The 14987-nt window shown below is 43.9% G+C and overlaps 1 protein-coding gene across 1 annotated transcript in view; it reads right to left on the bottom strand.

The window, feature by feature from the left end:
• The window catches only part of scn8ab (sodium channel, voltage gated, type VIII, alpha subunit b), a 71276-nt gene extending 57525 nt beyond the window's left edge, over positions 1–13751 (bottom strand). Inside the window, exons 1-2 of the mRNA XM_055222039.1 lie at positions 13689–13751; positions 4159–4494 (exon numbers count right to left, since the gene is read on the bottom strand). Coding sequence (XP_055078014.1) covers positions 4159–4440 — 282 coding nt within the window. The 5' untranslated portion in view covers positions 4441–4494; positions 13689–13751. The remainder of the gene's footprint in view (positions 1–4158; positions 4495–13688) is intronic.
• Positions 13752–14987: the final 1236 nt, after the last annotated feature.

The following is a 14987-nucleotide window of genomic DNA, read 5'->3' as shown; positions in this document are numbered from 1 at the left end:
ACAGAGACACAGAGACACACAGACACTTTCACATCACCCTCAGACACAGAGACACAGAGACACACAGACACTTTCACATCACCCTCAGACACAGAGACACACAGACACTTTCACATCACCCACAGACACAGAGACACACAGACACTTTCACATCACCCTCAGACACACAGAGACACAGAGACACACAGACACTTTCACATCACCCTCAGACACAGAGACACAGAGACACACAGACACTTTCACATCACCCTCAGTCACACAGAGACACAGAGACACACAGACACTTTCACATCACCCTCAGACAGAGAGACACAGAGACACAGAGACACAGAGACACTTTCACATCACCCACAGACACAGAGACACAGAGACACACAGACACTTTCACATCACCCACAGACACAGAGACACAGAGACACACAGACACTTTCACATCACCCTCAGACACAGAGACACAGAGACACAGAGACACTTTCACATCACCCAGAGACACAGAGACACACAGACACTTTCACATCACCCTCAGACACAGAGACACAGAGACACAGAGACACAGAGACACTTTCACATCACCCACAGACACAGAGACACAGAGACACACAGACACTTTCACATCACCCACAGACACAGAGACACACAGACACTTTCACATCACCCACAGACACAGAGACACACAGACACACAGACACTTTCACATCACCCACAGACACAGAGACACACAGACACTTTCACATCACCCACAGACACAGAGACACACAGACACACAGACACTTTCACATCACCACAGAGAAACAGAGACACAGAGACACAGAGACACTTTCACATCACCCACAGACACAGAGACACAGAGACACACAGACACTTTCACATCACCCTCAGACACAGAGGCACAGAGACACAGAGACACAGAGACACTTTCACATCACCCACAGACACAGAGACACAGAGACACACAGACACTTTCACATCACCCACAGACACAGAGACACAGAGACACACAGACACTTTCACATCACCCACAGACACAGAGACACAGAGACACACAGACACTTTCACATCACCCTCAGACACAGAGACACAGAGACACTTTCACATCACCCTCAGACACAGAGACACACAGACACTTTCACATCACCCTCAGACACAGAGACACAGAGACACAGAGACACTTTCACATCACCCTCAGACACAGAGACACACAGACACTTTCACATCACCCACAGACACAGAGACACACAGACACTTTCACATCACCCTCAGACACAGAGACACACAGACACTTTCACATCACCCTCAGACACACAGACACAGAGACACAGAGACACTTTCACATCACCCTCAGACACAGAGACACACAGACACTTTCACATCACCCACAGACACAGAGACACACAGACACTTTCACATCACCCTCAGACACAGAGACACACAGACACTTTCACATCACCCTCAGACACACAGACACAGGAGGAGAGCTGAACGGTACTGGGGGAAAAATATCTAACTTTGAGTCTGATTAGATTTGTGACACTTCAAAAATTTCAGTCTTTGCGATTTGGGAATACTTTGGGAAAAAAATATCTCACTGTGATTTTTCTGACAAGCATTGTGATTAGATTTATGATTTATATTTTAATATTAGGATTAGGTTCAAAGTTCACATTTTAAACATGTCCAAGACTGGAATATGAACTTATAAACTAACACAAGAATCACATTTCAGAACATGTTTGTACAGATCTGAATTAAAGGGTTAGCGGTTTTTATGCAGAAGAAGACAGGAGATTTTGTTATTTATGTTATGTTATGTTATGTTTATGTTATTTATGCTGCCTTTGTGATTTGCTAATTTCATCTATTTAAATTGCATCTCTGACAGATACTAATGACAAATGAAGCAAATTCTTCACTGGAGGATATTTTAGTGTTTTGTGTTTTTGCGTAGACGTTAAAATGTGAATGTTAATGTTGAAAAAAGGGATTCTAAAATATTATGAACCCTCTGATCCCGTGTAGAGTTTTGCCTTTACAATTTAGAAAAAACACCAAATTGCGAATTTTCTGGAGTTTCAAATCCAGATTAAATTCAAAGGTCACATTTTAAACACACCCATGACCATTAACATTTGAGAGAAGACTAGAATCTGAACTGCTAAAATTAATCCAAGAATCCGATACATTTCAGAGCATATTTGTAGAGGCTGTTATCATTCAGTTAACAGTTAGCATTAATTTCCTAGCATTTAATACCTAAATAATTGCAGCCTTTGCGATTTATTGAGAATTCAAACTGCATTTCAATTTGATGATGATAATACTTCTTTACAGTACCTCATGATCTGCTGCAGTATTCACCACATGTGATTTGTTTGGAATTGGCCTGTCACCATAAAAAACAGCTAAATAGACTTATTATTCAATATAGGAAAGATAGAAGGATAATGTTTGGAGGTTCTCATTTTTCATGGGGACTTTTAGTGGGAACTTTTGTTATTTTTCTGTAATGTGATCAGATTTGTGCTGTAGAGGGTTAAATAAATAACTTCTTCTGTGATTTATGTGTTTATTGCAGCTTATGTTCATTAAAAATACTACAAATCTAGAATAGTTAGGATAATTTCGCTTTAGGGTTTTCGTGTCAGTCGTCTGCTCAATATGATCGTTTATCGTCTATACATCTTGGTTAAGGTTTGGTTCCTCTTTCCACTGTGAGTAAGTCTACAAGTGACAAAAGCTTTATGCTGAAATGATTTGAATGTTTGTGTTTCTTGCTTCGCTGCTTCAGATATGATTTTTTAAGGTCCATTCTGCTGATGCTCCTACTCGCTATTTTTGCAACGTAAACTATTACTAGACGATAACAGGCTCCTCCACAGACCTGCTGGGGCCTGAGGACAGAATGATCACATGACCCACCTTTAACAGGAAATATATACAGTATATTCACTATACTCTATGAAAAAGTAGGTTGGCCATCGCGATCTGTCAGAAAAGAACAACACCGTATAAAATGTATTTATAAAATGTATTTATGAAATGTTTTTATAAGGGACTACAACGATAGACTGACTCAATATCTCACCTGTTTATTGAACTTTAAATACAAGATTGCATGATTGTCTACAGCTAAAAAGTGAACAATAGAGAGGAGGAGAGAGGGAGGAGATAGGTAAAGGAGAGAGGGAGAGAGAAAGGGAGGAGAGAGAAAGGGGAGGCAGGGAGAGAGGAAGAGACAGAGAGAGGAGAGGAGGAGAGAGGAGGAAGAGCAGAGGCGCAGAAGAACGTTTAAAACAAGCTCTCGTGATTGTCTCTGTTTAAAAACTGGACAATAGAGAGGAGGAGAGAGGGAGAGAGAAGGAGAGGAAGAGAAAGGGAGTGGGAGAGAGGGAGGAGGAGAGAGAACGAGGCAAGAGAGAGGAGGAGACAAAGAAAAGAGAAAAGGAGAGAGGAGGAAGAGCAGAGGTGAGAACTTTTAACTGGCCTCACTAGCACTGAAATGGGGGGGGGGGGGGGGGAAGCATATGGCTATTTTGCTTCCCAAAAATGGAACACATTTGAAGGGCATGTAAAACTGGATAGACTGGTGCCTCTAATATACTTCAATAATGTGGAGATAAACATTTATAATCACACCTGCTCCTGTTTTTAATGTTGTAAATGAACCTATGCAGTTATGTGTTTTGCTTGTTTTGGTTTGTATTGTTCCCTATTTTAACAGAACGCTCATGAAAAAGAGTCTGAGGACTTCCATTGGGCTCTCCCTGTAGAAATAAAGATAAATTGATGAATAAATGAAACATGAAGAGGGTCCAGTTCTGCTTCAAAATGTGTTAACAAATTTTGAAGCATGTTATATTGGTACAGAGATATCATAATAAACTACTTTTTGTCACTTATTAAGATTTAAATAATGAAAGATAATCCCAGTTAACCATTTTAAATAGAAATGAGCTGCAACAAACAGCAGAATGACCCAATAATTAGCTGTAAGATTGATTTATTCACCCCTCCACAGCTCAAATCTGATCATATTACAACAAAAATACCCAAAATCTCTCCACTTTTGCAAAGAAAAAGTCCCCTCAATTGTCCCAGCTTCCATATATTGAACGATATATTGATATAGTAACCATGGGGACAGGCCTAGTTTGGACTTACTTTTTTGTTCATATAAAATGGATCCAAGTCCTCCAGTGGCGTTGCCACCATCCCGTCCGGAATATCTCCATAGATGAAGGGCAAGCTCTTCCCCGCTTCCAGGTCGCTGTTGGGTTTGGCCTCATTGTCGTCAGAGGTGTCGCGATGGCTGCTGTCGGAGCGAGGCTTGGGCGGCTTCTTGTTCTTCTCTTCTTGGATACGCTTTTCGATGTTAGCAAGCGACTCCGGAGTGAAGTATTTAAAACTGTCAGGTCCTGGGGGTGCGAGAAGGGGTGCGGCCATGTTTTCATCCTGCAACTATTTCCCCCTTATTTGTTTTCCATCCCAGACATTCAACTGCAAGAGAAGAGGAAACAGAAAGTGAGACATACAAAATTATATACTAATCGATACTAAAACTAGAAAGTACTCATTTAAGCACGTATCAAACATAGCCTGTATGAAGAAGTGGACTAAGTGAGTGTGATGTCACCCACAGCGCTCAGCTCCAGTCAAATGAAGCTCATCGAGGCTGGAGCAGTTATAGGGGCCAAGTCGGAGCCAAGTTCCAATTGCGAGTATCATAGCAACCAAAGAGCCAATCCAGAGCAAGGCTGTTGAAGGTAACGACCCTTCCCGCCCGCACTGCTGGTTTAGCATGGAGCAGGCGCTTAGCAACGCTGTCAATCAAACCTGTAGCTAATGCTAGCGGGAGCGACTTCGGGAAAAGAAGGCACCTGATTTGTCTGTTATTAATGTTCATATCTTGGGCTAGAGACGCAATAGTGAAATAAAAACCCCATGATCATGTAGAGCGGGTTAATACGAAGATTTACGACCAAAATGACGAGGATAACAGCAGCAGTTACAGAGAGAGGGGTGACAATGTTTCAATGTAAAGTAAATTGGAGCCAGAGACAGAAGCGTGAGCCCATGATCACTTCTTATTTAGAACACAGCAGCTAGTAAACTTGACCCTGATTTGACTAAATACTTCTATAATTTTCATGCTTTTTGTAAATATTAATATCAAGACAACATGGTAACATTAATAAAACTACTATTATTTTGTGTTGATATTCACATTCTACCGTCTAAAAAAACACATATTCCTTAGTATCGCCTCTGCCCAGACACTGCAGATGAAAATGATCTTGTAGCTAAATTTGGTCTGCACAATATGTTTATTCTGCAAAGTCCCTGTCAAATAAATAAATAAATAAATGAAAAGTTTGAAATCTTACTATCATGACAACATCAGAAAAACGTTATGCTAGACCTGCACAACTTTGGAAAAAAAAACTAACAGATTATTCTGACAATTAGATTTCCAAAAGGAGGATTCTGTTCTCCAGGGACATCAACATTTGAGAGACTGAAATATGAGCTGTTAAATACAAGAATCCCATCATGCATTGCAGAACAAGTTTGTAGAGGTTTAAGCTACAGAAGCAACATGATTTTTCTATAAAAGGCAAGATATTGTGTTCTTTGCAGAGGATTCTGTTCTATCCGATTTCAGCCTTTGAGATTTGAGAAGTGAACCAGCTCAAACTGCTATTTAGATTCTAATGTATTACAGTATATAGAGCAGCTGTATAAATACTGATGTGATCTACAGACTTTGATCATTTATTTTGGTGAAATCGTCATATCATGATTAAAGTGGACCTATTGTTTTGGTACTAAACACTGTATATGATGTTTTTATAGCATTATCTACTGTTCCAAGGACTTTTTTATTTTTTTTTATTTTTTTTAAGATAAATTTGCAACGTTCTGGTCAAAAACTGTGCCCCCCGCCCTTCCCCCTCACTCTCCCCTTTAGTCCTCCAAACCCCCCTGTCCTTCCCCCTTACTCTCCCCTTTAGTCCTCCAAACCCCCCTGTCCTTCCCCCTCACTTTCCCCTTTAGTCCTCCAAACCTCCCCTGTCCTTCCCCCTCACTCTCCCCTTTAGTCCTCCAACCCCCCCCCCCCCGCCCTTCCCTCTCACTCTCCCCTTTAGTCCTCCAAACCCCCCTGTCCTTCCCCCTCACTCTCCCCTTTAGTCCTCCAAACCCCCCTGTCCTTCCCCCTCACTCTCCCCTTTAGTCCTCCAAACCCCCCCTGTCCTTCCCCCTCACTCTCCCCTTTAGTCCTCCAAACCCCCCTGTCCTTCCCCCTTACTCTCCCCTTTAGTCCTCCAAACCCCCCTGTCCTTCCCCCTCACTCTCCCCTTTAGTCCTCCAAACCTCCCCTGTCCTTCCCCCTCACTCTCCCCTTTAGTCCTCCAAACCCCCCCCCCCCCCCGCCCTTCCCTCTCACTCTCCCCTTTAGTCCTCCAAACCCCCCTGTCCTTCCCCCTCACTCTCCCCTTTAGTCCTCCAAACCCCCCTGTCCTTCCCCCTCACTCTCCCCTTTAGTCCTCCAAACCCCCCCTGTCCTTCCCCCTCACTCTCCTTTTTAGTCCTCCAAACCCCCCCTGTCCTTCCCCCTCACTCTCACCTTTAGTCCTCCAAACCCCCCTGTCCTTCCCCCTCACTCTCCCCTTTAGTCCTCCAAACCCCCCTGTCCTTCCCCCTCACTCTCACCTTTAGTCCTCCAAACCCCCCCGTCCTTCCCCCTCACTCTCACCTTTAGTCCTCCAAACCCCCCCGTCCTTCCCCCTCACTCTCACCTTTAGTCCTCTAAACCCCCCTGTCCTTCCCCCTCACTCTCCCCTTTAGTCCTCCAAACCCCCCCGTCCTTCCTCCTCACTCTCCCCTTTAGTCCTCCAAACCCCCCCATCCTTCCCCCTCACTCTCCCCTTTAGTCCTCCAAACCCCCCCATCCTTCCCCCTCACTCTCCCCTTTAGTCCTCCAAACCCCCCTGTCCTTCCCCCTCACTCTCCCCTTTAGTCCTCCAAACCCCCCCATCCTTCCCCCTCACTCTCCCCTTTTGTCCTCCAAACCCCCCCTGTCCTTCCCCCTCACTCTCCCCTTTAGTCCTCCAAACCCCCCCGTCCTTCCCCCTCACTCTCCCCTTTAGTCCTCCAAACCCCCCCATCCTTCCCCCTCACTCTCCCCTTTTGTCCTCCAAACCCCCCCATCCTTCCCCCTCACTCTCCCCTTTTGTCCTCCAAACCCCCCCTGTCCTTCCCCCTCACTCTCCCCTTTAGTCCTCCAGGTACTGCCCAGTTTAGCAGCTGTATTTGGAAAGCTTTTCACCTCTCACTCTTCCTATTGTTCAGCTTCTCTCATCCTCTGAGTGAGTGGATTTAGCCAATCACAGTGAAGTATTAACTCTCATAAGAAGCAGATGATCTTAAAGTGCTGTATCCGATTTTGAACCATGAGCAAAAAACATGTTTTAATTATAACTGTTAGCCCTGCCCACTTAGTCCCTTTTCTCACTCTCACTCTGAAGCAGTTGTTTCTACCTGATTGGGCAAAAATGGTGTCCCTGCTGCTTCTTCTTCATAGTTATCGCACCGTTAAATGCCTTTCAAAATACATAGACTATATCCTTAAAGGTACAGTATGCAACTTTCTGCATGATTCCATGAAAATAGAAGGTTAAAGCCATACTTCGAAGCATTCTTCATGGAGATAGGGAAATTTTATGCCACACTGCGGAAGATTACAGCCAAAGGAATAGCATTTCCATGAACAGAAGCTGGAGGAGGTCAGGTCTGTGGAGTGGCAAGTTATCTCAGAGTAAGTGCGCATGTTTGTCAGTGCAACAAAAGCAACGAAAATGCAAAACACGCTTTAATTTAGTCTTTTTTTTTTTTTATGTTGGTTATTTGGCTTTAAGTCTCTTTTTTCAGAGCTGTTTTACATTGCACTGAGACATTTAACTGAACTAGAAGAAATACAAATCAAACAGCTCCAAGCAATATAAAGATGTAAATGTACATCAGCATTTCTGTATTTTGAAATGATGAACTAGACTCAGTGGTTTTAAAGCATGAGCCACATCAAAAAGACAAATCAAACAATACAAAGGTTAATTTTACCATCACCACAGCTGCACTTTAACTGGTTTTCCCCATCAAACTGTGAACTAAAACCAAAACTATTCTACATCAGGACTTAGCAGATCTTAGTTTTGAATTTCCTTGTTAAAATCTTCTGCCACATGAAGAACCTTTTGCTTCTTACAACAACACGATACCTTTATGTTTGCCATATTCTGAGCAGCAGTTCTATTGTGAACCGTGGCTCTGTAGTCCAGCCCTTCTCAATGTCAGAGCTTTGAGAGTCAGAGATTGAAATTTACTAATGCAGCTTTAGCTAAAGAAAGTGAACCAAGCAAAATGGAGTCAGAAAAGTGCAAACATTCAAAACACGAGGAGCGAGGCACTATTTCAGCTTTACAACTCCAGCACCGAAAATCACTGATACGAAAGATCCACGTCCTACGAAGTGCGTTCCATTTGACCTGTTTGACCCGAGTCCCACATGGCCAAAATATGATGAAAAAAATGCCCTCTCTGCTCCTCCTCCTGCCTCCTACTTTTTCTCCGCTCCTCCTCCTACTCTTTCAAGCTCCCTGTTTCATCTCCTCCTCCTCCCTCTCTATCTCCTCCTCCTTTCTCTCAACTCCTCCTCCTCTCTTTCTACTCCTCCTCCTCTCCAGCTCCGTTACCCTCTCCTCCTCTCTCTCAACTCCTCCTCCCTCCAGCTCTCTGTTCCCTCTCCTCCTCTCTCTCTCTCTCCTCCTCCTCTCTTTCTACTCCTCCTCTCTCCAGCTCTGTTACCCTCTCCTCCTCTCTCTCAACTCCTCCTCCTCTCTCCATCTCTCTTACCCTCTCCTCCTCTCTCTCAACTCCTCCTCCTCTCTCCAGCTCTCTTACCCTCTCCTCCTCTCTCCAACTCCTCCTCCTCTCTCCAGCTCCGTTATCCTCTCCTCCTCTCTCTCAACTCCTCCTCCTCCCTCCAGCTCTCTGTTCCCTCTCCTCCTCTCTCTCTCTCCTCCTCCTCTCTTTCTATTCCCCCTCCTCTCTCCAGCTCCGTTACCCTCTCCTCCTCTCTCTCAACTCCTCCTCCTCTCTCCAGCTCTCTGTTCCCTCTCCTCCTCTCTCTCTCTCTCTCCTCCTCTCTCTCAACTCCTCCTCCTCTCTCCAGCTCTCTTACCCTCTCCTCCTCTCTCTCAACTCCTCCTCCTCTCTCCAGCTCTCTTACCCTCTCCTCCTCTCTCTCAACTCCTCCTCCTCCTCTCTCCAGCTCTCTTACCCTCTCCTCCTCTCTCTCAACTCCTCCTCCTCTCTCCAGCTCTCTTACCCTCTCCTCCTCTTTCTCAACTCCTCCTCCTCTCTCCAGCTCTCTTACCCTCTCCTCCTCTCTCTCAACTCCTCCTCCTCTCTCCAGCTCTCTTACCCTCTCCTCCTCTCTCTCAACTCCTCCTCCTCTCTGCAGCTCTCTTACCCTCTCCTCCTCTCTCTCAACTCCTCCTCCCCTCTCCAGCTCCGTTACCCTCTCCTCCTCTCTCTCAACTCCTCCTCCTCCCTCCAGCTCTCTGTTCCCTCTCCTCCTCTCTCTCTCTCCTCCTCCTCTCTTTCTACTCCTCCTCTCTCCAGCTCCGTTACCCTCTCCTCCTCTCTCTCAACTCCTCCTCCTCTCTCCAGCTCCGTTACCCTCTCCTCCTCTCTCGCAACTCCTCCTCCTCTCTCCAGCTCCGTTACCCTCTCCTCCTCTCTCTCAACTCCTCCTCCTCTCTCCAGCTCTCTGTTCCCTCTCCTCCTCTCTCTCTCTCTCTCCTCCTCTCTTTCTACTCCCCCTCCTCTCTCCAGCTCTCTTACCCTCTCCTCCTCTCTCTCAACTCCTCCTCCTCTCTCCAGCTCCGTTACCCTCTCCTCCTCTCTCTCAACTCCTCCTCCTCTCTCCAGCTCCGTTACCCTCTCCTCCTCTCTCTCAACTCCTCCTCCTCTCTCCAGCTCTCTGTTCCCTCTCCTCCTCTCTCTCTCTCTCTCCTCCTCTCTTTCTACTCCCCCTCCTCTCTCCAGCTCTCTTACCCTCTCCTCCTCTCTCTCAACTCCTCCTCCTCTCTCCAGCTCCGTTACCCTCTCCTCCTCTCTCGCAACTCCTCCTCCTCTCTCCAGCTCCGTTACCCTCTCCTCCTCTCTCTCAACTCCTCCTCCTCTCTCCAGCTCTCTGTTCCCTCTCCTCCTCTCTCTCTCTCTCTCCTCCTCTCTTTCTACTCCCCCTCCTCTCTCCAGCTCTCTTACCCTCTCCTCCTCTCTCTCAACTCCTCCTCCTCCTAAGCTTAAATAATTAAAATAGCTTGAATTTAGAATATTAATCTTGTTTTTGAGTAATTTTTTAAGATCTGTTTAGTTAAAGGCTTTATTTTTGACAGATTTATCTTGTTTTATTATTATTTCTAAATAAATAAATTAAAAAGTCAGTGGAATAAGTTCATCAATCATCTGAGAGGAAAGTTACATAATGCACCTTTAAATAGGAAAAATATTGTACTAGCTCCATGTAAGGACAGATAAAACTGCTGATTAATATAAAAAACATAAAAACATATTGAGTTGTGTGTCCTGCTGAAATCAATATTGAAAGAGAAACACATTTTAGCTTGCAAACTGGTGGATAGTCGCAATTGTAGAATTAGGGTCAAAAATCTGATACTAATCGATACTAACTAATCTCGAAACTAGATACTCATTTATTGCAGTTATCGATACTAAAAAAGTCCCATTCTCAGGACAGAAATGAACCTTTCCTGAATATGTTTATAATGATGTCTCTCTGTTTCTTTCACAAGTATAAGACACATAGACTAGTACACACCATGGACCACTATGGACCTACTGGACACTGAGGGATTACACAGATATAAGACACATAGGGATAGAAAACAAAGTACTACCATTTAATGTGGAAAATCACATTCTGTTCCCTAAAGAAAGGGAGTTTTTATTATCACCAGAATCGGTATTTAGTATTGAGTATTGAGTCTATTTCTTAGAGTCAAAATTAGGTTTGAAATTTTAGTATCAAGACAACACTAACATTTGCTATAGCTGCAGACTATGAAAAAATGTGATATTCATTCACTATTTTAGTGTTGCTGTGACAATATTTTGGTGATATTTGACTATACTTTTTAACATAAGTTTGTAAATTAAAACCAAAACTGAACAGGCCCAAGCAGTGTAAAATAAAAAACTTAGTAGAAACTAAACCAAAAACAGAAAAAGGCTTCATAATACATACTACATAGCACTAGATTTTTTCTTAAACTGAAAACACTCTATTCCACCTTGTGATGTCATGTGGTGATACAGGAAGTGCTCCACTGTGTTTTTAAACTCCATGCACCTTCACTAGAATCATTTCAGCTCTGTATTTGCCTAATTTGAAGTCACAACTGTTATTTGAGCCTCATTGTGACTTTTTATTGACAATTTCAACTGAACAAAAGATAAAACTATTTAAAAATAAAAGCAACACCTTAAGGTTATTCTAAAGTATTGAAGAGTAAAGCAGTACAACTGAGGTAAAAAAACAAAACAAAACAAAACATAGTAACTTTAAAACTACCACTTGATGATGACATCCCAAGGTGGAACCCAGCATTTTAAGCTTTAGGGATGCCTAACAATGCAGGATTACAAAAACATGTGTGAATGAAACAAAACACAACTCTAGGTCTCTTTTTGAGGACACAGCAGCATTATGCCACGGTTTAAAGCTCAGGAGAGTCCATTTTGCATAACACAGGACCTTTAAGAGTTACTGCGTCTCATTTTGTTTCTCGCAATAGGGATTATTTTTGCGTTAGCCAACAACATGATATTTTTATGTTTGTAATACATCGTGCTGCCAACCGAAACCAAACCTTTGAACAACCTCTGCGTCTCCTTCTACCCAGGATTCAATTGATCTACCTTCAAGGTGATTCAAACCGGGGATCTGATGGCACGGACAGCAGCGCTCACATCGTTATAAAGTCCTCCTCAGAGAGACCCGGGGGAATCCACACACGAGACCACAATTTAACAAAAGCCACAAACAAAAAGAGACGTTCAGTGAAAAACAAGAATGTGTCTAAAATCCATAAACTCCCCGGTTAAGTGCGTAATGCGTAAACGGGTCAGTTACGCAAATTAACCCGGTAAGATCCTTTCAGACTCAGCCAAAAACGGTTCTTCAGTGAAATATTAGAAACATTGCAGGGTATAAGCCAAGACACAATGATAGGACGCGATCAGGTCCGAGAACCCGATTGGCTGTGATGCTCGTCCTTTGAAAAAAAAAAAAAACCCCATCCCAGGCGCATCATCGGATCCGTCACACCGCCGCCGCTGCGCTCCCGTCCCGCGTGCGCTCACGGTGACCTGACATCTGACCATAGACTTCTACAGCGTCTCTGTACCACACAGTCTATGCATCTGTGACTGTGGGAGCTTCACGCAGCGGGAGGAGGCGTTTACGGCAAGGAGCACAGTCACATGGCCCGGAGAAGAACTTCCACATCCTCCGCTTCTGCAGTGATCCTCAATGCCGCTAAATGTACAGAGTCAGCTGTGTGGGATAGGCCAGCACAGAGCGGGGAGCTGTGTACACAAAGACCCGAAATAACCCCCTTATGTTTCCTCCTGTTGTGTAAAGCCACACTGAACCACTGCAGTCAACTGTTTCCAAAAGATCTGGGCCCGGTCAGGGACATCAGAGCATAAACATTATGAACAGCATCGCCTTTGCAAAACGCACCGTTTCCCCGCGAGGCGCTGTGTAGGGCCCGAGTCTGAAATACTGCAGTGTGTTTTATTGCTGCTCTCGGCTCCACCGGACAAACTCCGAGTGGGTCAGCTGAATGCATAATGCACGTCCTGGCTTAAGTCTGCACCGCGCTGGACAAACAAGCCCCACATAAAACACAGATTATAGACCAAATCCTTTCATTGACAAAAACCTCATCAGATCCTTTCCATATGATAAACTCTATGTGGAATTCAGATTCACAGAGAAACTATTCTGAAGCAGCCATTGGTCAAATATAAAAGTTTGTTTATCTCAACATTAGGCCTGATGTATTCAGTGAGATTGGGGAAAAGACCTCGGGCCTCAGGGGAGTGCCAATCTAAAGACGCACCTGCTCACGCAACTCTCCTCAGACTGCGAAGAGGGGGAGAGGAGGGAGTGTGGACAAAAACATCTCTAACACCAGATAACCTGGCGACAGGACCAGGCCCCAATCTGGGAGATTTACAAGCGACGCATTGTTAATCTCGAGATGGAGCATGTAGTAGGGCTGAAGTTTGACGCGGCCTGACTTTGTGCGTAGCCACAGATTCACATTGTAATGTCATTCTGGAGCAGGCCAACACCCTGAATAAGCTCGCCCTGTGTTTTTGAAGGCGCTGCTGGACAAAGCCCAGGTCCCCGCTCATATTGTGTGTTCCGTACCTATGTCCTTTTCCTCCTGTCCACGGCCCGTGCGCGGCAGACAGATCGAGCTAATGATGCTGAGAGGCAGCGCTCTGCGGCACTGGGATGCAGTCAGCCGGTGAAGTGGCACTGCGCTACTGCCGCGACAAAAAGCACATAGCGAATAAAACAGAGCAGTACTTACTTTCTGTGGCATCAGAAGGACCCGAAACAGCCGCGGGGAAACTGCAGATGTACAGGAGAGTCCCGCGAAACTGCGGCTGTCGCCATATTGGTGCTGCTCTCTCCTTCCCAGTGCGCGCAGATACACTGCATAATTGATGACTCTCAGCAGATTGTTAGGGAGTGTCGGTAAATGCCTTCAGCCTCCGGAGCGGACAGCGGCCCGGGACCACCGAATCAACAAAGACACGTTTGGATGTTAGAACGTAGTTTATATATTCAATCAATGTGTTCAAACACTCACCTTACATCGCTTTAGAATGTTTATGATGGAATAAAACAGGCAGGGTGGACCAACAAAACGGTGTGAAATTATAACTAAGACATAATATTAAGAAATCATACTTTTAGGCTGACTGAAAATGCTTCTTCATATTACACCAAATGTAGGCTCTGTCAGTTTGGATGGCTGCATTGGCGGCTGTATTGTTGTAAAGTTTCAACCAAAAGCATTAGACCCATTAAACAGTAGACAATATAACATTTTTATCTCATTACATTGTACTTTTCGCTGCATTTTGTGGCACATGCTACCAACAGTCAAAGTTTGAATTATTCTAGGATAATTGAAAACCGCCGGTTGGACTAACACAGAAGACAAAACGAAGAATGTCTCCATCTTGTGGCTATAAAATAGATTACAACATGCACCATGACTGTTGACAGAGTTCTACAGCTGAAATAGTGAAAATGTGTACGTAATAACAATCAGGTCTGCATGTATTTGATAAACATAAAAAACCTGACTTCATATCAGGTGGTGGTGTGTTTGTCCAGGTGGAGTCTCTTTCTCTACTGGGTCTGAAGGCAAAAACATGCACATGAAATCTACACATGCATATGACATGTTTTTACACAGATCATAGAGTAGAAGTATCGTTATTATTCAAATAAAATGAAAATATAAAAACCATGTAAGATAGCCCCTCATACGCAAGTCAACGGTAGAAGTTTGCTAATTTAGCTAATAATTCCCCTTTTGTCATTAGTACATTTTGAGCTCTATTTTTGAATCAGTCACATGGGAAAGGGAAATGACTAAAAAAGATAATTAACCAAGTTAGTTTCACTCACCACTTAACTTACAAAGGGTTAAGTTTAAGTTTATCCACACTTTACAATTCATAGAAATCAGTATTTTAATAATAATAATAATAATAATAATAATAATAATAATAATAATAATAATAATAATAATAATAATAATAATAATGTAGCTAACGGTTTATCTGCAACCGGAAATGACTGTAACGGCTGTAAC

Source organism: Periophthalmus magnuspinnatus, chromosome 5 (assembly GCF_009829125.3).
Source record: "Periophthalmus magnuspinnatus isolate fPerMag1 chromosome 5, fPerMag1.2.pri, whole genome shotgun sequence".
NCBI classification, from domain to species: Eukaryota; Metazoa; Chordata; class Actinopteri; order Gobiiformes; family Gobiidae; genus Periophthalmus; species Periophthalmus magnuspinnatus.
Note: the sequence above shows the minus strand (reverse complement) of the source record. Positions and strands in the feature narration are given on the sequence as shown.